The sequence below is a fragment of the Octopus sinensis genome, linkage group LG3 (genome assembly GCF_006345805.1).
Source record: "Octopus sinensis linkage group LG3, ASM634580v1, whole genome shotgun sequence".
In the NCBI taxonomy this organism is placed as follows: Eukaryota; Metazoa; Mollusca; class Cephalopoda; order Octopoda; family Octopodidae; genus Octopus; species Octopus sinensis.
In genome coordinates this window covers 10,696,757-10,719,674 of record NC_042999.1, presented here as the reverse complement: position 1 = coordinate 10,719,674, position 22,918 = coordinate 10,696,757, and the positions used below count along the sequence as shown (strand labels likewise).

At 37.2% G+C, this 22,918-nt stretch overlaps 1 protein-coding gene across 9 annotated transcripts in view; it reads left to right on the top strand.

Annotated features, from left to right (window-relative positions):
- LOC115209795 (rho GTPase-activating protein 39) overlaps positions 1–22,918 on the top strand; it is a 511,104-nt gene that overhangs the window by 356,699 nt on the left and 131,487 nt on the right. For all 9 annotated transcript variants that reach the window (XM_029778335.2, XM_029778339.2, XM_029778338.2 and 6 more), the window contains one exon: positions 7,630–7,768. In XM_029778335.2, the coding sequence (XP_029634195.1) occupies positions 7,630–7,768 (139 nt within the window). The remainder of the gene's footprint in view (positions 1–7,629; positions 7,769–22,918) is intronic.

The following is a 22,918-nucleotide window of genomic DNA, read 5'->3' as shown; positions in this document are numbered from 1 at the left end:
GTGCCACCGGCACTGGTACCACAAAGTGTGTGCCACCGGCACTGGTACCACAAGCGGTACTGACTACGGCCACGTTCGGATGGATTCTTGTGTGCCACTGGCACTGGTACCACAAGGATACAAATTCCATTGATGTTCATCTATTTTGATTTGTTTTGATTTGATTTGATTTGATTTTCACTTGCCTCAGCAGGTCTTCACAAGTCGGAAGGTATGTACAGGTGGACTGACTACGTCCCAGGTAGGGCCCACGGGTTATGACCTGACTAGTCTTGCCGGGTCTTCGGATGGTGTTTTTATGTGCCACCATGTTCCCACAGCACGGAGGCCAGTCGGTGCGGTACTGGCTACGGCCACGTTCGGATGGTTTTCTTGTGTGCCACAGGCACTGGTACCACAAAGATACAAATTCCATTGATGTTCATCTATTTTGATTGATTTTCACTTGCCTCAGCAGGTCTTCACAAGTGTCACAAGAAGGAAGGTATGCACAGGTGGATCGACTACGTCCCAGGTAGGGGCCACGGGATATGGCCTGACTAGTCCTGCCGGGTCCTCTCATGCACAGCACACTTCCATAGGACTCGGTCTTCAGTCATTTCCTTGGTGAGGCCTAAAGTTCGAAGGTCGTGCTTCACCACCTCGTCCCAGGTTTTCCTGGGTCTACCTCTTCCACAGGTTCCCTCAACTGCTAGGTTGTAGCACTTTTGCACACAACTATCTTCAGCCATTCTCGTCACATGACCATACCAGCGCAGCCGTCTCTCTTGCACACCACAACTGACACTTCTTAGGTTCAACTTTTCTCTCAAAGTACTTACACTCTGACGATTATGAACACTGACATTACACATCCATCGGAGCATATATATATATATATATATATATATATACATATATACGACAGGCTTCTTTCAGTTTCCGTCTACCAAATCCACTCACAAGGCATTGGTCGGCCCGGGGCTATAGCAGAAGACACTTGCCCAAGATGCCACGCAGTGGGACTGAACCCAGAACCACGTGGTTGGTTAGCAAGCTACTTACCACACAGCCACTCCTGCGCCTATATATATATATATATACATACACATATAAAATCAGATTTGGTGATACAAGCTAGAAAATAGAACTCCAGGTGTGTGTGTGTGTGTGTGTTCTTTGGCAAAAGGGATTCAGGGGCTGAGGGTTTCATGCATTGCTACTTATCAAGCATGTTTTAATAAGTGCCATTGCACTAAACTCTTGAATCACTCTGTAACTTATGCCGATTATTAATATATATACATATATAAAGCAAATTCACTTTGTTGGCACCAATCAAACAAGTTGATAGCTGGCTAACTGCTATTTTCTCTATAATTCTTCACTGATGTCTTTCAGCTCCAACAGAGATGAGTGTAGTACTTTTCTGCTGTGATCCAGTTTTTTTACCTTTTTCTTTTTGCTTTACTTTCTCTTATTCTACGCTTAGTCACATCCTCCTCTCTATTGTCAGATTACATTCTCATTAACATTTTAGATAAACATAGGATAGAGGCTTTTTTTTTTTTTGTTTAGTAGCAAATATATTGTAGCTAGGAGCAGATTTACCTAAACACTTTCTTATTTTTTCGCTGGTAGACTAAGATAAAACATAAAGTACTTATATCACTGGAATGGTTGATGGTAATCTTTTTGGTGGAGCAACTGAAGAGAGCATTTTACATACGTGTGTGTAAGATCACTAGAAATGGTGGTGATGATATCATTTAAGGATAGAGAGCTAGACTAAGTGCTATGGTATTGAGTTCAGTGACACTGCCTGAGTTCAAAATCTTGCAGCTGTCATTTTGATTCCAATGCCAAGAAAATTGTACAGGTAAGACAAGGGAGGGAGTTATTCAATCAATTATACTCCTCTTGGAGTAACAACAGACCTTTTCTGTTTGGCTATACTTTTTGAAATTCTAAAATCAAGTGAAAATTTTCAAATTTTGTGTATTGATGTAATTTTTCATGCTGAATCTCAACGCCTAATTCACTTGTTCCAGAAAAATTTTGAAAAAAAGTTACAGAGGTTTAAAGTTTGATCATTTTTACCCAGTCAGAAAACAGGACATTTGTGAGTGATGGCATGTGTTTTAATATCAGTCTGTTAACAAATGAAATAGTGGCAGAATTCTGCTTTATGCCACATAACTTTCTATTTTTTGAAATTTTCAGAAAATTTTTGTGAATTTGTATTCTACACGAGAATTCATATGATTATGCAAAAACTGAAAATAAAAATGTTGGTGTCGAATCAGTATTTCTTCGCTTGCAATGCATATTCAACTCACCAAGTAGTAAATGCAAAAGCTATCTGTGCTTAAAAATCTTTTTAAGCATTCCTATAAAATAATACTGGTAAATGAAAAGCATATCAGATATAATAAATTTGGCTTTCCAAGAATTATGCTTGCTGTTTTCCACTCTAGCAGCAGTGAAGAATTCACTGTGATGCAACTAATTGAGCCTTTATGTGACTCAGTGGAATGTTGGGATGTTATTGGACAGATAACAGATTGCTGGACTTGAGGCTGACCTCTGTCGAAAAGATATGCCGTCAATACAGTTGCTGTCTGTGAGGTCAGGCTGCTAGAATATGACAGTACAGTACAGCCCGAGTCCAGGGTAAGCTTTGCAGCTGTAGGTCAAATTAGACCAAGGGCTAACTGCTGTTGCTGTCTAATGAATTTAGCCAAACATTAAGTGACAGATGACATCAAGTGATACTTGTAAGGAACTGCTCACCAGTGTTGTTTTCCCTGGTTGGTTGCAAATGTGACAATGTAACCCTAGCTGCGGCCACTCAGACATTTCGCTCCTGTTTCTCTTCCGTTTGCATGTCTAACTCACTCACTGAGTCATTTCGTTTATTTAGTCAGAGAATCTATTTTGGGGCTAAGCAGTTTGCAGTGAGAAGCAAAGTAGGTCTTATTCTTTTATCCAAACTGTAACTCTTGGCTTTTAAAATCAGCGATATTTATTACAATATTATAAAAGGTGTGTGGTTGTTTACATATCTTATCAAACGGGAGTCTTTAAGTCTATTACAGATGTGGTGTGGTTGGATTGAATTTGGTGGTTTAGCTTAACAGAATTGCGTTTGTAATCAAAGTCTGACCCCATTCTGTCGACAGATTTAATTAAAATTTGAAGATCTGTGTTCATTGTTTTCACTTACATGTGTGCATATAATTTTCAAATTATGCTTATGAAAGGAGAATTATAATGAACCTTTAAAAATAAAAATGTCAAATTTATTTCTAAAAGAACATTTGTTCAGTTGATCAGAACCACAAGTGGGTTTGGGGTTCATGAATCAAGTATGAAGGGATCAATATTTGAGAGATCAGAAAATTATGTCTCTACTTGTGACATAACAATCATTGTTAATAATTAAACATAGACTCTACTGGAAAACTGGAAAGATGCTTACAGTACATCTGACCAAGAGATAAGCTTTCAACATGACTAAGTCTATTTAATTGCCGCATCTTTGAGTGATGCTGTGAGAAGAATGCACCAGTGTCCGATAGGGTAGCTTATAACTTGTATTGTTACTGATTAATATTCTGTAGAGTTTTATGGTTGGGGGTTTCATTTACATACATGTGAGTGTGTGTGTGTGTGTGTGTTCATTTGTCTTGATTGCTTCCTAAATAATAGATCCTGCTGTAAGCTGCTTGTGTTAATCCTTGTCTCTAAGGAAACTAATAAAGTATATTGAGGTAGGAGTGAAGTTCTGTGGTGTAGCAGCAGCAGTCCCTCACTCCTTAAAGGTAACTTCAGGTACAACGTTGAAAACAAATGAGGGAAAGGAGCAAAGAAAGGAAAAAAGGAAAGCTCAGAGTAAGATATCTGTAGGAGAAGATAGTCATTAAGTTAAATAAACAATTATTTGATTAAAGAACAGCCAATGTTTGTTTAATTTTGTTTCCTTTGTGCCTTACAGTTGGCTCTCTCTTACAGGTAGACTGGTGGCTAGCGAGATGATGCAGCTGATATTTAATTTAATTGTTTATCTTAAGTAGATACAGTATGTTTTAGGAATGATCTTTGGCACCTTGCAAGAAGAAAGGGGAGAAAATAAACCCCCCCCCCACACTCTGCTGCTCTCTATGTTCTGTGTCTATTATTAATATATAGGGCTTTCTCGTTTGATTCTCTTGCAAACATACCTAACATATGTTCTGTATTAGGCAATCCTAGTTCTACGCAATTACTACCATGTTTGTGGTTCTTTTCTTCTACACATTGAAGGGCCCACCACACACACACACACACACACACAGCTTGTCTATATGTATATTTAAAAAATATATACATATACAGAAATGAGTGCATATTTTGGTGCTATGGTGTAATTCTTATCAAGGATATTTAATTGGTTGCTTGCATGTGCTGTAGGCCATTGGAATTGGTGTAGGTTTATCTTTCTGTGTAATCAGCCTTTTTGATCCTCCCTTTTTGCTCTACTCCATCATATATTAAACTCATTGATTTATGTGTCCTTATCTTCCTGTCTTATTCATATAACATCATGCATCATCACTATCAACATCATCATCAACATTGTCCACATCCATGCTGGGTCATTTCTTCAAAAACATTCATTATTTCATCGATTTCCTGCGATATTTGTAAATGTAATAATTTGTGAAGTTTCACTAGCTTTTTGATTGTTATAAACATTGTGAGTGTGTGTGTGTGTGTGTTCTTTCCATGTTATGTTCATTTGTCTTGATTGCTTACTAAATAATAGATCCTGCTGTAAGCTGCTTGTGTTAATCCTTGTCTCTAAGGAAACTAATAAAGTATATTGAGGTAGGAGTGAAGTTCTGTGGTGCAGCAGCAGCAGCAGTCCCTCACTCCTTAAAGGTAACTTCAGGTACAACGTTGAAAACAAATGAGGGAAAGGAGCAAAGAAAGGAAAAAAGGAAAGCTCAGAGTAAGATATCTGTAGGAGAAGATAGTCATTAAGTTAAATAAACAATTATTTGATTAAAGAACAGCCAATGTTTGTTTAATTTTGTTTCCTTTGTGCCTTACAGTTGGCTCTCTCTTACAGGTAGACTGGTGGCTAGCGAGATGATGCAGCTGATATTTAATTTAATTGTTTATCTTAAGTAGATACAGTATGTTTTAGGAATGATCTTTGGCACCTTGCAAGAAGAAAGGGGAGAAAATAACCCCCCCCACACACACACTCTGCTGCTCTCTATGTTCTGTGTCTATTATTAATATATAGGGCTTTCTCGTTTGATTCTCTTGCAAACATACCTAACATATGTTCTGTATTAGGCAATCCTAGTTCTACGCAATTGCTACCATGTTTGTGGTTCTTTTCTTCTACACATTGAAGGGCCCACCACACACACACACACACACACACACAGCTTGTCTATATGTATATTTAAAAAATATATACATATACAGAAATGAGTGCATATTTTGGTGCTATGGTGTAATTCTTATCAAGGATATTTAATTGGTTGCTTGCATGTGCTGTAGGCCATTGGAATTGGTGTGGGTTTATCTTTCTGTGTAATCAGCCTTTTTGATCCTCCCTTTTTGCTCTACTCCATCATATATTAAACTCATTGATTTATGTGTCCTTATCTTCCTGTCTTATTCATATAACATCATGCATCATCACTATCAACATCATCATCAACATTGTCCACATCCATGCTGGGTCATTTCTTCAAAAACATTCATTATTTCATCGATTTCCTGCGATATTTGTAAATGTAATAATTTGTGAAGTTTCACTAGCTTTTTGATTGTTATAAACATTGTGAGTGTGTGTGTGTGTGTGTACAATGATGATGTGCACATGTTTACCTGAGGGTTTATGTGTCATTATGAATATTTGTGTATGTGTTGCTTTATATGTATTATTTTCTTAAAATCTGCTCACTTCCAGCGATTACTAAATTTTTGATCATTTGCAGTTAATTTACTTATTGATTCCATAAAGATGTATTTTATTGATTTCGTGGCCGATGCCAGCGCCGCCTCGACTGGCTTCTGTGTCGGTGGCACATAAAAAGCACCATCCGAATCGTGGCCGAAGCCAGTGCCGCCTCGACTGGCTTCCGTGCAGGTGGCACGTAAAATGCACCAATCCGACCGTGGCCGATGCCAGCCTCGCCTGGCACCAGTGCAGGTGGCACGTAAAAAGCACCCACTACACTCATGGAGTGGTTGGCGTTAGGAAGGGCATCCAGCTGTAGAAACACTGCCAGATCAGACTGGAGCCTGGTGCAGCCTTCTGGCTTCCCAGATCCCCGGTCGAACTGTCCAACCCATGCTAGCATGGAGAACGAAGTTAAACGATGATGATGATGATGTTTTATTGATAGGATATTGGTACCTAATCTCCTCTGCTTATGATACATACTATTTCCTTTCCCAGGTGTCTATAATCTCAGCATGTTATTTCTTAATAATATTTGATCAGCAGGCCACATCAATAAATACCTGCTGAATCTTGAACAAAATTACCGGAGTGATTTCCTTTAAAACTAGGTCCTCATCAACATTTCTCAGAAGCTGATTAGTTGCAGTATTTTGCCCACCTGTAAAATCACTCTTTTGGACATCACTTTTTTCTCAAGACAACACCTTGTTCTTAATTTTAACTTCCTTGAGTTCATCTATGCTGTTCATCCTTCTTGAGTCAATAAAACAAATACCTGTAATGTATTGGAGTTGAGTTCATTAAATATTTTTCCTATCTGTTATGAAAAGAAAATATAGTATATCCTTCCAGTTTCTAGCAAGCGACTTCTGCAATCAAATGAAAATTGCTTAATTTATGTTCTTAATGACCAGTGGCAACAGCAGGAATATCATACTTATATATACTTTGTAAAGGGAACTGGTTGCTTCTTTACACTTTTGGGGTGCAACTTGGGTGCAACACAATTTCCTTTCTTTTTGTTTCTAGAAACTACCAGTCAGGAACGAAATGCAACTTTAAAAATATATATGATTCTTTAATCTCTTATTCACAAATGAAGGACGATGATATACTGGTATCCACCTAGTTCAACACAGCAAGGCTGAATTCTAACGTTCGTAAGCTTCTTACAACAATTCAGCAGCAACGGAACAGGTCAAATCCTAAGCGTCTGGGACAGGAGAATAGGCTGATCACAGGATTCAAAATATACGTCCTTTCTCTTCTATCGCCGTGTCTCAAGTCAACGACACTATTAAGGAACGCGATAGAATTTCTTCTTCAGTCTCTAGCGCATGTGCATGAAGGAACTTCCTTATGCCTTTCCAGAAGGTTCCAACCCCGCACACGCACACTGAAGAAGGATTCTCCGCACACGCACACTGAAGATGAAGAATGATGTTGTGTGTGCGCACACTGGAATATGATGTCACTACAACTTCCTCTAACTGGAGTTCTTATACCAAGCATAAATCTAAAAATCTAAAAAAGAAAAATTATAAGCTCTAATGTTTTATTCTAGTGCAGCAGGTGTAACAAGTGTTTGCTTTGCATTTTTGTGTTTTACTTTTTTGTTGATTGTTAAAATTATTTTTAAATGAATTTCTCTCATTTGATTATTCTCTCTTTGTCTCTTTCAGTAAAAAAACAGATGATAACCAGTGGTGGGAGCTGTTTGATCCAAATACTTCAAGGTTTTACTACTACAATGCAACCAGCCAAAGAACTGTCTGGCAAAGGCCACAAAACTGTGACATCATACCTTTAGCCAAGCTGCAGGTAAGTAAATCTCCATTTCTCCTTCCTCCCTTCCTCATTTGTGTAACTGTGTGTAGTGATTTTTGTATTGTTTATAGTTAGAAGGGAAAATAGAATTAAATTTTCTGGGGGTGATGTCCCAGCATGGCCACAGTCCAGTGAGTGAAAAGGCTAAACAAAATTCCTCTCCAATGTATTTTTATGCCCTACTAAAATATTCTAGAATAAATATTTTATTCAAAAATAATTGATTAAATTATAATAATTTTTTCATTTTACCAGTAGATATTTATCATATATTAAAACTGGAAATTCTAGATTATTCTAACAAAGGATGTCTCTGGTTCAGCCACTTTTTCATAATAGTTCTTGAAACAATAACTCACAGAATTTATGATTTCTGATGGCAGTTCAATGGCAATTTTATTGATTTTAGTTGTTTAGTTCTTCTCTTTCAAGCAGTATGCATTTAAAATCACACGTTATCTAAATTGGTTTACTATTGCAATTTCCAAATCATTTTCCTTTCTTTAATAAAATTCCTCTGCTATTGCTTAAATATACATCAAAATACTCATTATTCTGTCACATTACATTTAGGGAGAAGAGCAAAAGCAATCCTAATCCTAGTTTTTTTTTGTTTTTTTTTCTTTTTGCTGTGAAATATCATTACACTCTTAAATTTTCACTAACAATTTCATACATAAAATATATAATTCAAAGTAGTTTGAAATGTTGATAGATTTCTTTTCCTTATAATTTGATACTGTTTGTTAGTTCTAAAGAGCCTTATATATTGCAACCGTTTCTCTTTTTCATCTTTGCTCAAACAAAACATGGGAAAAAAACAGTTCTTAAATTTTGTAATAAAATTTAGATCACTCATCATCATCATCACCATAATGTCCACTTTTCCATGCTTACATGGTTGGACAGAATCTGTTGAAGCACACTTTCTACAGTTGGGTGCTCTTCCTGCCACTAATCCTCACTTGTTTCAGAGTGAGGTAATATTTCCCCAGGGCCAGAAATGTTCTCAGTGAAAGATTCTACTTGTATGACAGTGGCACTCATTTACAATTATCACATAATGTTAACACAAGGAGATGCTAATACATACCTGCATGCATGTACACACACACACACACATAAACACACACACACACACATGCATGCACACATAAACACACGTGTAAATATACAATAGATTTCTTTAAGTTTCTACTTACCAAATCCACTCACAAGATTTTTGTTGGCCTGGGGTTATAATAGAAGACACTTGCTCAAAGTGGCACATGGTGGGACTGAACCCAAAACCATGTGGTTGGGAAGCAAGCTTCTGAACTGCACAGCCACACACTTTTCATTATACTTGCTAAGTTTATAAACCAAACTAGATTCAGTGTTATTTTCTTGTTGCACATCATTTGTTAGCAAAATAGCGTTAGAGATTCTTATTAAGTGTTAAATTGTGCATATGCATTACATGTTGTTGGTGTATAGAGGAAAAAAAGGGGATAAAAAGAGATCCTTTGAGAGGCATATACATTTATAGGGCTGGTTTCTCGGCTTCTGTGGTGATTATATACCTCACCTGGATGGGACGACAGTCCCTCACAGGATTACTCATTTTTGCCTGGTGAGTGGACTGGAGCAACATGGAATGAAGTGTTTTGATCAAGAATGCATCACCTGGTCCAGGAATTGAAACCACAATCTTACAATCATGAGTTGTTGTATAGAGCATTGTATAACACCTTTCTCTGTGTTACCAAAATGTTTTTGACTGCATATGCACTGATTGTAATGGTTAACAGCTATGCATTCATAGCTGACAGTCATTGGTTGCCAGCCCATAAACAAACTTTATGCTGTCTACATGCGTTCAATTGTGAGGTTTGGGAATGCTGTTTGAACAGTTCTATGATTTTCACAATGGCTAATAATAATGTTCAAGCAACATGCCTGCATCAAATTTTGAATGAAGCTCATTAAAATATACAACTGAGGCCCTCGGAATGTTTCCTCAGGCTGTTGGTGAACATTTTGTCAGACACAGGTTTTTCAGAGGCGTGCATGTTTCAAGCTTGGTTGAATGTCAGCTCAAGACTGAGCCTTCAAAACAACCAATCTTTAGCAAAAACATCAGAAAATGTAGAAAAAAAGAAAATTAGTGAACCCATCCACTTGATATTCCATCAGATGTTTAATCAGATCGGAATCAGTTGTGGAGGTCTTATCAGGAGATTCACACTGAAGACCTAAACATACATTGTATTACTGTGACATTTGTCCTCTGGTTTTTGACATTTGGTGATATACATTGTGGGCTTAGGGAGAAAGTTAACATTATTTACTGGAGGAATGGTGTACCTTTTTCTTTTGTTTAAGGTCTGGTGCAGAAACTTTCTAATACCACCTTGTATATATCATTATTCCACCATTTAATAGGCTTCCTTATGAAAGTGAACATCACAAACAGCCCAGACTAATGGTTAAGGACATGTTGCTTGTGCTTTTATGTATTTGCATGGTTGTCACTCTGTATTGTGAAGTGTTCCTAATTACGACTGTCTGTGTGGGGGGAATGGGGAAAGAAGACAGTCTGCTTTTACTTTGTATTGGGCCCTTAATGTGTAGGACAATGTAAGCTTTGTTTCTATCTCCTCCACAGAAATATTTTACCTAACCCTTTGATACCAACCTACCTGAGATCACCCCTGCTCCTAAGATAGAAACCTGTTTTAAATTAAAATCTTCCTTCAAAATTTCATATCAATTCACATTCCAAACCCCAACTTAATATTGACAAAGTTACTTTATCAATTTTTTAAAATTATTTAAAAAATTAATTAAAACCAAGACAATGTATTTCAATGAATGATGAAAGGGTTAAGATATTCGGTTAACTGTAGATTTAGTTTTGAATATTGACTAAAAAATATTGATAGTAAATATTGTATTGTAATTTATTTAAAGTTTCAGTTTCCTTTGAACCGTTTCCCTGAGGATTGTATTGGTTATTTCCAAAGTAATTCAGTTCACTCAGATACTTCTATGTTCTGCATGAATAATTACCTTAACCAATACTTCCTTTGAGATTATTCTAATAGTCCAAATTTCTTCAACATCAGGAACAACTGTAGACCAATTCTGCATGTTGGTATCAATTCAAACTTGATGTTTCATTTGTTTTTCATATTAGCATAATTTATATGGGTTTACAGCATAATTTCCTTGTCTATGGAAATCACTTCTAAACTCTTTCTTGATCAATATTTATTCTGACTACATTCAATTAACTTTCTAGATTGTCTTAATTAATTCTCGTTTTCAGTATTTCACTTGGTTTCCGATACCTAAATTTGTACATCTCTTTCTATATGCTTTGTGCTTTTCAATGAAAGCAACATAGATGGGGGATCTACAAATGGACATCTCGTCATGATAAATACAAAGTTAGTGATAGACACTATATACACACACACACACACACATAGGTTGGTATACATGCATTGGTGTGAGCATTAGCTTAGTAAACATACATTGATGTATTGAACACATACATCTGTGTTTCATGTGTGTCTGGGTTGACATGCTTTGCATTTGTGTATCAAATGCCTTATTCCTTATTTCTTTGAGTTATTAGAATGAAAGATGAATAGTCATTGAATTGTAATTTGATTCATACCTTCCTCCCAAATAAGTAAAGTCACTGGACTTAAATGACTATATATGCTCACACACACACACACATAAATGCACTAACACTTCATTCGAAAACATAAAAATACTAATCATAAAATAAATGGATCAATATATAAAGAAATTAACTTTTAACCACCCACACCTTTCAGGAAAACCACACGACACGCATACACATACACACATACAGTCTCTCACACACAATCTCTGTCACATGTGTATAAATGTAGTTCCTGTAAACTAGGAGAGACAGACAGATTACCGAAAGCAGGGAGGGCAAGTCATGGATGAGGTCATAAATGGGGATGAAAGAACTAAAACCTAGCTGATTGATTGATTAATTGACTGAATAATTAATCAAACAGTTGAACAGTTAATTGGTTAAATGGGTAACCAAGTGACAAATGAAAATAAAGAAGTGAAATAGAACCAGTGTGTGTGTGTTTATTATTGGCACAGTGACCCTCTCAAAATACAGCTCATATATAGATGTATAGCAAATTATAAAATTCTCTTGCCATAAATTAAAGCAAAAGTTCATTCAGCGTCTAAGTCCTTCTTAGATCTGTTAAAAAAAAGATCATCTACTTTAAAAATTTACGAATCGAAAAAGAAAACAAAATGTTAAGCTAGAAATTGAATTTGCTTATCTTTAAATATTGTCTTCCTCTCTTCCCTATTCCCGCCATTAATGGTTTCTGTTGTCTTGTTTTACTGTTGTAGCAGTTTTCGCTTGAAACTTTCCTCTGGATTAACATTGTGCTGTTGAAGTGATTCCTGTTCCTTTACTGTTTTTTTTTTTTATATACTAACTGAAAAACATTATTTTCATGTTTGTTTTTGTTTGTTTTTAAATGGCAAAAGAATTTACTAAAAAACATTGTCTCACCTGCTCTCAATTTTGTCTAATTTGTTTCTTCTCAATAACATCTTTAATTACACAAGATATTTGTTCAAGCTGGTGCTTGTAAATGTCTTTTGATAAAATGGGTTTGGGGGGGGGGGCTTTGCCAATTAATATGCTAATGCAATTCCTATCTGATCATGAACAGCTCAGATTTTCATGTAAAATTAATCAATTAACAGTTTGATTTCAGCTTTTATCCTTATTTCCCAATGTAAACAGTGCTGCAAATTATTCCCTTGTAATATTTTTGTGTTTAAAAAAAAACAAAAAAACACTAACAATTAATAACTGAGTGTACATCCATCTATTTGTTTCATTCAGTTGCTTGAAAATACTTTTATAAAGCATATAAATAACCTCTTGCACCTACTTAATGTCTCATCTGTCGCCTGTTACAGCAGAAATTGGGGGATGTTGATACATTGTCGTGAGTATCATAGACCAGTCTAAGTATAGGTGATGTCAGCACCAAACAGACTCTTGAACAATAAGACAAACAAATGTGATTCAATTCTTGGATTTTTGAATAGATTGTAATCAATGCAGAAATGGGCAAATATTTGGAAGCTACCTGATGGTCTAAGACTCCACAGAAGCCATGCTTTGTTCTCTTTCTCTCTCTCTCTTTCACCTTGGACCATTCATGAAGGGTTTACTTGTTAGAAATTCAATGTTTTGCCATGTCTGGAATGTTCTAGTAACAGATTATGTCTGTTTAGTGAAAAATAGAAACAGAAAGAAAAGAGAAAAAACAAAATCCCTTTTAGTTAGGAGTTGATGAAGACCCAGATCAACGGTCAACAACAGTTTGAAGCATCAGAATTGATTGGCATGTTTCTGCATATTTTCTGAACCATAATCAGAAATCAGGAGATCTGAGCTCTTTAACTCAGTTTTCATGTAATCGTGTATTTTTAAAAAAAATCTAAATAAGAAATGTTCTCTTGCATCCATTGGTTGGCCAGCTGAGCTAGCAACAATGGCTTCTGTTGTTAGTTGTAGTTGATGATTTTTGTGGAGACTTGCCTGCGTGTAAGATGTGTCTCCATCTAAAGCAAATGGACAAATCGAGATAAGAAATTAGCTACATTTCGCTATGAAAATGAAAGTGGTATTTTTATCAATATGTATTTTGTTCATCGTTTGATAAGACTTAAGAAAAGGAGGGGGAAATGAAGAAAATAAACACTGTGTGGAATTTGAGATGGTGAAGCAGTGTCCAGTATTTTATTTATTTGGGTTTTCATCTTATTTTCTGATTTCCTAAATTCCTCACTTTAGATTCAATTTGTTATAATTGATATAGTTTATTTTCTTGGTAATAATATATCCATAATCTCATCGAATGGTATTGGGAAGGAAGGGGGGGGGCATGCTTGTTATTGCTTATGTGATGGAATCCTGTCTGTGTTTCATTTGTCTAACTTCGTTTTAATGACTTTATTGCTTAACATTGAAAGATTCAGTCAAACATTGGCTTCTACAGACACAGGTTGCCTGAAATTTATTTTTAACAACCTTTTGCTTTTTTAAATACTGTTCCTGAAACTCACCACTTTCCAATTGTCATTGTGTGGCAGACATCCTTTAACACAATGTCTATTAACCATTGTTTTCTTGAAAACCATTTAATCTTGAAATTTGTTTGGTTCAGCATTAACATTTTATGTGAAAGGAGGGTTGTCCCTTATAATAACTTCTACTACCACCACCACCACCACCATTACAACTACCATCATCAGTTCCATACTTCCTTGCATGTGCAGAGTTCTCTCTATCAGCTTTTTATTCTTTGTGTGTATGTTTTGAAATTGTTGCTTCCAGCACAAAACATGTTTTAATATTTTGATAATATCATGTAAGAAATTTGTGGAAAATATCCTCATAGATCTCCATAGTTTCAGTTCAAATACCTATTTTATTAGAATGCTAACAATGTATTCCTGTGGTGTAAAAATGTCATGCTTTGGAAAGAGGATGGTCAAAGTGTGCGAGTGTGTGCGAGAGAGAGAGAGAGATTCAAATGAATGCTACTGACGCATGCATTTGTATGCACACAAATTCTGTTGGCATGCATGCGTGCACACACACACACACACAGATGCCTATTAGCTTTGTTTGTATGAGAGAGTGGAGGCACATGCCATTAGTATTTGTATATGGATGTGTATACATTGACTCTATACTATCGAAGTACTCCTTAAATTATTTTATAACCAAAACTGAGTTTGGTGTTTTATGGCAACCACAATCATGGGGAGCGCAACAGTGGGAATTGAATGAAAAGTGGCAGGGAAGGATTGGTGAAAGAGCAACAAGAAGGAATATGGACTGAAGAGAGGAGAATTGCGAAATGATACGAAGCATTAATTCAGAAGGAAAGGAATGAAATGAATACAAGAAATGGAGCTTGGTGGTGTCATGTGATGAACAGTGGAGCCTCAGGCAATTAGAGAAAGAATGAGAATCGTTAATCAAGAAAGAAGGCAAATTACGCGCGAGATGATAACAGATAAGGGACGCTTTGTGTCCGGCTGGAAGAGGAAACCAAAGTGAAGAGACTGGGTTTCCTGGCCAAAGGATTATCAAGTAAATGACATTGCTGTGTGGGGGAAATATTTATAGGGGACACTCTACCATAAAATGGGCCATGCAGTTTCCATGGGTCCTGCTTGGAGCTTCCTTTCATTCCACATGAAAATAGTATTTCAGTTGTTAATGTTTTTAGTGTACTAAATTTCAAAGACCAACTTCAAAAGCCAAGAGGGAAAATATTTAATACTCTGCTGTAGAATTACAATTTAATTAGTTTCCTTCTATAATGAAATATTGATTCACCCAGCACTTTAAAGTCTGTTCAACTCTCTATTCGTTTATTCTTACTTGTAATACAGTTTTTTAAAAATATCTGTTTAGCAACTCACATATTATAGAGCAGTTATTGTGGTTAGTTTGAGTTCAAATGCAACCAAGGTTGACTTTGCCTTTCATCCTTTTGAAATAAGTACCTGCTAAGTACTGGAGTCAATGTAATCAACTAGCTCCTCCCCTAAAATTTCAGGCCTTGTGCCTTTAATAGAAAGGATTATTATTATTATTATTTGTAAATATATTCTTATGTTATTCAACTGTGAGCTGACAAAAGTCAGTAGAGTATGGGAAAAACTGCTTTGCAGTGGTCAGAAATTATGGGGTGAGTAGAACAGCAGAATGTCTTCAGAGAAGCTCTTTATGTTCTGAGTTCAAATCTCACTGAAGTCAACTTTGCTGTTCTTCCTTTCATGGTTTATAAAATAAAGTACCGTCATGTATTGAGGTCGATGGAACTGACAAGGCCTCCTCCCTTCAAGTTCGCTGACCTTGTGCCCAAATCAGAAATAATTCTATTATTTAATTCTATTACTGGGTGTGACAGAGAAACTTCCCATCAAGTTCATGGCCAAGAAAGTGAATGCTGAGAGGTTTGACCCTAACCCTCCTCGTCAGCATTTAACATTTATCTTCCATGCTGATATGGGTTGGCCAGTTTGTTAAGATCTAGCAAGCCACAATGCCACATTGAGCTCCAATCTAAACCATGACATGATCGGACGCCCTTCCTAATGCCAACCCCTTTGAAGTGTGTACTGGATGCTTTTTGTTTTCATGCCACTGGTACTGGTGAGGTTGTGTGTAGCCTGCAAGACAAGAAAGGAAAAAGCTCTCACTACTAAGAGGGGAGTATTTAAGAAGGGAAGGTAGAAGTGGATGGCCTTGCGCCAGGTGTTAAAAGACTCAGGTATGATGTCTTGCTGTAGAGGAGAAACTTAGCTAAAGGAGATAAAAGGGATGGAGTGATGGAGAGCTTGAGCGAACTCTCAAGCTATAAGAGGTTGAGCACAAGGGAAGAAGATATGGAGAGTGGGTCATGGGAGGGAATGAGAGGGTGAGTGGGAAGGAAGTAGGTGGGGGTAGAGGTTAATGTAGTGAAGGGTGGGTGTATGGTTGATGGGGGTGGAAAAATCTAGAGAACTAAGGTAGGAAATATAGAAGTGGCCCAGGAAGGAGAATTCAATTGTATGTGCAAGGTGTGGGAGCAGTGGAGGGGGAGTTATACGGATACATAAGGGGCTATAATAGGTGGGTGGGTCATGATGATAGATAGGGGTGGATATTGAGAATGATAGCAGATAAGTGGAGTGTTTGAAATGGAGTAGGAGAGAGAGGTGGGGTGGGAGAGCAATGACTGAAAGCACAGAAAGAGGGTTTATTGGTTAAAATAGTGTGAGCAGGGATGCTATGAATGGAATAGAGGTGGTTCCAAAGGGGCAGAAGGAGGCTGGAAGGGAGGAGATGTACTATGTGCTGATTCTGTTCTCAGGTGATTACAGCAGCCGAATAGTACCATAGATGGAGGAGAATGATAGGTGTTAGGAGGTGGAAGTTGGGCGAGGATGCTTGAAGTGCCAGAGAGAATGGAAGGACAGGGCCCAGCATAGACAAGCAGAACAAAGTAGTTTTAGGATATTATTTTTGCTATTATTGATGTGTCGTCTCAGGCACTGCAAAACCCCAATCATATTGGTCCTTTACCATCTCTTGTGTAAGGTCCAGCATCATAAGATCAGCCTTCAACACTTTGTCCCATGTCTTCCTTGGTCTTCTACAAGTGCCATCCTCTTTATGCAACCCTCCTCATCCATATCCATCACATGACCAAACCAGAAGCACAGTTTTCTCTCTTGCATCTCTCTACATCTGTTTCCCCTCAATTCATTAGCACCTTGTCCTACATGCACACCGGCATTGCACATCCAATGGAGCATACTAATTTCTTTCCTCTCTGCTTTTCACATGTCCTCTGTATTCAGAGGACGTGTATTCACTATCATGTAGTCCTCATTTCATTTATTATTTTATTATTTAAAAATATCATACTATATTATTTAAATATATAACATTATCATCACCATCGTTTAACGTCCACTTCCCATGCTGGCATGGGTTGGACGATTTGACTGAGGACTGGCAAACCAGATGGCTGTACCAGGCTCCAATCTGATCTGGCAGAGTTTCTACAGCTGGATGCCAGTAAGGCAATGCTGGTAACGGTCACACTTGAATGGTGCTTTTTACGTGCCACTGGCATGGAAGCCAGTCAGCTGCTCTGACAATGATCACGCTCGGATGGTCTCTTAGTGCTCCACTAGCATGGCTGCCAGTCATTGAATTTGATTTCAATTTCGATTTCACTTGCTTCAACAGGTCTTCGCAAGCAGAGTTTAGTGTCCAATGAAGGAAAGGTACGCATAAGTGAGCTGGTTACACCTCTGGCGTAAGCCACGAGGTTATGGTCTCACTTGGATTGCTGGGTCTTCTCAAACACAGCATATTTCCAAAGGTCTCGGTTACTAGTCATTGCCTCAGTGAGACCTAATGTTCGAAGGTCGTGCTTCTCCACCTCATCCCAGGTCTTCCTGGGTGTACCTCTTCCACAGGTTCCCTCAACTGCTAGGGTGTGGCACTTTTTCACACAACTATCTTCATCCATTTTCACCACATGACCATACCAGCACAAATGTCTCTCTTGCACACCACAACTGATGCTTCTTAGGTCCAACTTTTCTCTCAAGGTACTTACACTCTGTCATGTTTGCACACAGACATTACACATCCATCGGATCATACTGGCTTCATTCCTTGTGAGCTTACACATGTCCTCAACAGTCACGGCCCATGTTTCACTGCCATGTAGCATGGCTGTTCGTACACATGCGTCATACAGTCTACCTTTTACTCTGAGCGAGAGGCCCTTTGTCGCCAGCAGAGGTAAGAGCTGTCTGAAACTCTTATTCTAACAGCTGAACTTCATATTCTAGCACCTACACTTTCAGTACACCCTCCCCCGCTACTGACTTGGTCACCTAGGTATTTTGTAATAATACAATTATATAGTTGTAAATTTGAAGAGGGATGTAAAATGAGCTTATTTTCCTGGAATAGTTATAATGCATTAATTGTATTCTTAACCTCATCTAGTGTGTTCCAGCTACACTGTGTTTCAATTGCTGTATTCTCTAACTGTCTTTGAACTTCATACTCTCTCTCTCTCTCTCTCTCTCTCTCTCTCTCTCTCTCTCTCTCTCTCTCTCTCTTTCATATGTACATGTGTACATACTCACTCTTAGGCTAGAATTGAACCTACAAATATTTTTAATCATAACATTTGATTTCACTCTCTGCAGAAACATGTAATAAATATATTTGTGTAAGATGGTTCAAGTGCCAGTTGTAAGCTCTTTGACCTCTCTGGATAAAACCCTATTGTCTTTCTATACAAATTGAGTGTGTGTGTGTATATATATATATATATATATATACACACACACACACACGCACGCACACACACAATACTCTTGTAACTATAATACAAGTCATTGTTTGTTTGGTTTTCTTGGGCTACTCATAGAATGTTTTACAGTACTTAGTTTTATTCTACTCAGCTCCATAAATGTGTGTGAATTGTAGAACGATTGATTCAGAAATATATTTATGTTACCAGAAACACATAAAAAGAAATTAAGATGTTATTAACTAACTGAAACAAACAACAAAATCAAATTTCAGATATTGAATATTTCTTGTTGCTTTATAAGCCTTTGATCAGTTTTTCTTTATTGTTGTTGTTGTTATTATCATTATCTATATTAATTAATTAATTTATATCTCTTACTTCCCTTGAAATAGTTTAGAAGGCCTTTTTTTGCTTCAGTCCAGTGACAATCAATGAACAAAAAGTATTTGGTTCCTTATTGAATATTGCTTTTGATACATGTGGAAAATGAGTCCTGATAATGGGGCTGAGATATTCAGAAAAATATTATATTTATTGTAATTCCTACTCCCCTACTTTTTTTTTTTAATGCCATTGCTAATATTCACATCAGAGACGATGCCTTTGTGCAGAGATATGTATCTGGATGCTTAGCTTTTAGCAGGAGACTAAACTCTACGAGCGATGCTAATAAATCTCTTTTGTTATAGGATGATGATTCAGCAGTTAATTTTATGCTGATTAGTGGACAGAATTAACATAACTGATTTGAATGGAATTTTTTGATTTGCAATGATTAAGATATTTTGCATTGATAAGTTAGAGCATGGCTGTGTGGCTAAGAATCTTGCTTCCCAACCATATGGTTTTGGGTTCAATTTAAGGCACTTTGGGTGTCTACTACCACAGCTCTGGGCTGACCAATGTCTTGTGAGTGGATCTGGAAGATGGGAACTGTAGAATAAGCCCATGCTATATGTGTTGGTGTGTCCCTTTGTCTAGATATCACATGGTTGTAAACAAGTCATACAAATGATATTGTTTGTTTCCAGTCTTCCATGAAAAACATGTCTGACCCAGGGTAGATATTACCTAATTTGGAAATATTTGAGAATTGGTACCAGGAAGGGCATCCAGCTGTAGAAAGCTGTCAGACCATTGGAAGCATAGAAAAGTTGGCATCGGAACAGTGATAATGTTGATGAGATATACTGCCAAAGGAAATATTGTCCTTTGCCTTTTGGGAACATGTCTCTGATTTTGGAACCATGTCATGGGTCTGTACCTGGAAGAATGCTGACCAATTTGAGCAGAACAAAATGAAATGATGGTTAATTCAGTTCTTAACTAGGTTAGTTTTTCTCCATGACCTTTTAGAAATATTGAAGAATATAATATGCAAATAATAAATTATATATATATGACTTTATTTTCATTGAATTTGTATAAGCAGAGTAGGTAGTGTTTCTGATTTAGCAGGGCATTGTGTACAAGGTGAAGCAAGAAAAATAGATAAATAAATGAAAACTCCCAAATTTACCATTCTTAGTAAACATCTCAACAAAAACTACAGTGTGTGCTAGTTCAGGATATGCTGGTAACTGGAAAAGAACACTGAAACAGCTCCAAGAGACCCTTGTTACCACCTGCTTAACCACATCAGCATCATGCAAATGGCTGTGTAAATACAAGAGGTTTTTATCTGCTGTGCTCTGTATTTCTTATACAGTCTTAACTTTCTTTGGATTATGTGTTGATAGCTTTTTTAATACAGTTTTGATTTTCTGTCTGGATTCCTTGCATAGAAACATTGTTGACAGTAAGATTCCAAATCTCTAATCCTCATTGACATTCTCTTTGTTTTGCCTTTTTTTTTTCTTTTTTTTTTTGTTATCCCCTGACCCAGAAAACTACTCCCTTCCTTTGACATACAATGTAACTTTGTGTGTGTGTTGCTTCAGCAAATAATATCTTTAGTATCAATGACAGTAGTAACCCTATCTTTGACTCTTTCTCTGGGAACCATTGTTTCTTGCTGTCCACACTTCCTAGAATAACTTTAACCTGAAATTAACACTGAGAGCTAAACGAAGCCCTTTCTCTATATTGGCTAAAATGGCCCCCTCCATTAGTGTGACTCTTTGCAACATTGCCATAATATCTCTGTAATTATTTACAGAAATCAACGTAGCTGAGTCAAATCAATTCTGTTTAATGATCTCAAATGCTGTTTCAAAATGTTTGTGTGGTATCGAGTTTGTTTCTCAAACCACATGGTTCTGGGTTCAATACCACTGTGGGATACCTTGGGCCAATATCTTCTATAGTCTCATGCTGATCAAAGCCTTGTGAGTGGATTTGGTAGGTGGAAACTGAAAGAAGCCTGTTCTGTGTGTATGTATGTATGTATGTGCCTGTGCTGGTGCCACGTAAAAACACCTGTGCAGGTATTGCGTAAAAGCAAGCACTCCGTACACTCTCTAAAGTGGTTGGCATTAGGAAGGGCATCCAGCCATAGAAACTATGCCGAAGCACACATGGAGCCTGGGCAGCTGGAGAGCTGACCAGCTCCTGTCAAACCATCCAACCCATGCCAGCATGGAAAGCAGACATAAAATGATGATGATGATATATGTGTGTGTCTGTGTTTGCGCCCCCATCACCATTTGATAACTGGTGTTGGTACGTTTATGTCCCTATTACTTAGTGATTCAGCAAAAGAAGCTGATAGAATAAATACCAAGCTTTACAAAAAAAAGAATAATAAGTCCTGGGGTCGATTTGTTCAACCCAAATTCTTCAAAGTGGTTCCCCAGCATGGCTGCATGATTGAAACACAAAAGAGAGTTTGTTGATTTTGTCAATCTGTAGTTTTCAAGTGGATGGATCAGCTTTAGAAACCATTTCACAGGATATTTGCTGTAGCCCATCTTTTATGCCAAGGCAAAACAATGTACATGATAACACTTTCAGTCAGTTAAGATCAGACGCCACGAGAACCACTGCCTGGTACTGCATCAGCCTTGTGCCTATGGTAGAAAGGATTATTATTATTATATTATTATTATTATTATTATTCACTTTTCCGATGGCGAGCTGGCAGAATTGTTAGCATGGCAGGCGGTATATGATTAATGGTATTTTGTCTGCTGCTGCTGCATTCTGAATTCTAATTCTGTTGAGGTTGACTTTGCCTTTCATTCTTTCAGGGTTGAGAAATTAAGCACCAGTTATACACTGGGATCGATGCAATCAGCCTGTCCCCTCCCTCCAAATTTCAGGCTTTGCGCCTATAATAGAAAGGATTATTATTATTATTTACTTTGATATCATTTGTGAATAAAGCAGCAAGCTGGCAGAAGCGTTGAGAGGCTGGGCAGAATGCTTAGCGGTATTTCGTCTGCCGCTGTTCAAATTCTGACACGGTCAACTTCGCCTATGATCCTTTCAGGGTCGACAAATTAAGTACCAGTGAAACACTGGGGTCAACGTAATCGACTAGTCCCCTACCCCAAATTTCAAGCCTTGTGCCTATAGTAGAAAGGATTATTATTATTATTATTATTATTATTATTTTATGAAATGAAAAGATTTAACTGAAGAGAATATTAAATTAATATATTTTCCTTTAATGACATTTGATAAGTGACTCCTAAGTATTTACAAATTCATTTTTCTTATTTGGAAGAATACCCAAATCTATTCCTGTATTTTCATGGATCGTTTTGGTTTCATTATCAGTTCTTTCCTCAAGGAGCGATTATATTCCAAAGTGAAGACAAGGAATTTGGAAGATAACTTGGTTTTTTAATATTTTATGACATCTGGAAAAGTTCATTAATACTTTAAAATGATGTTCATCATGTTCCCCTCTCTTGATATTCTTCTCTTTCCCACCAGAAAGCAACCGCCATTCTGTTGCAGGATGTGCCTGGCATCTGTAGAATTAAGGCTGCAGATATTGGGATCACAACTGCAAGAAGAAAACATTCTAAAGCATAGCAAGTTGTGTACACACACACACACAACACACACACACACACACAATGATGTACTTGCACATATTTTACACATTACATAGGCATATATTCACACACATACATGTGTATGCATATATAAATACACACACACACACGTATATATATATCTCTTTTATTCTTTTACTCTTTTACTTGTTTCAGTCATTTGACTGCGGCCATGCTGGAGCACCGCCTTTAGTTGAGCAACTCAACCCCGGGACTTATTC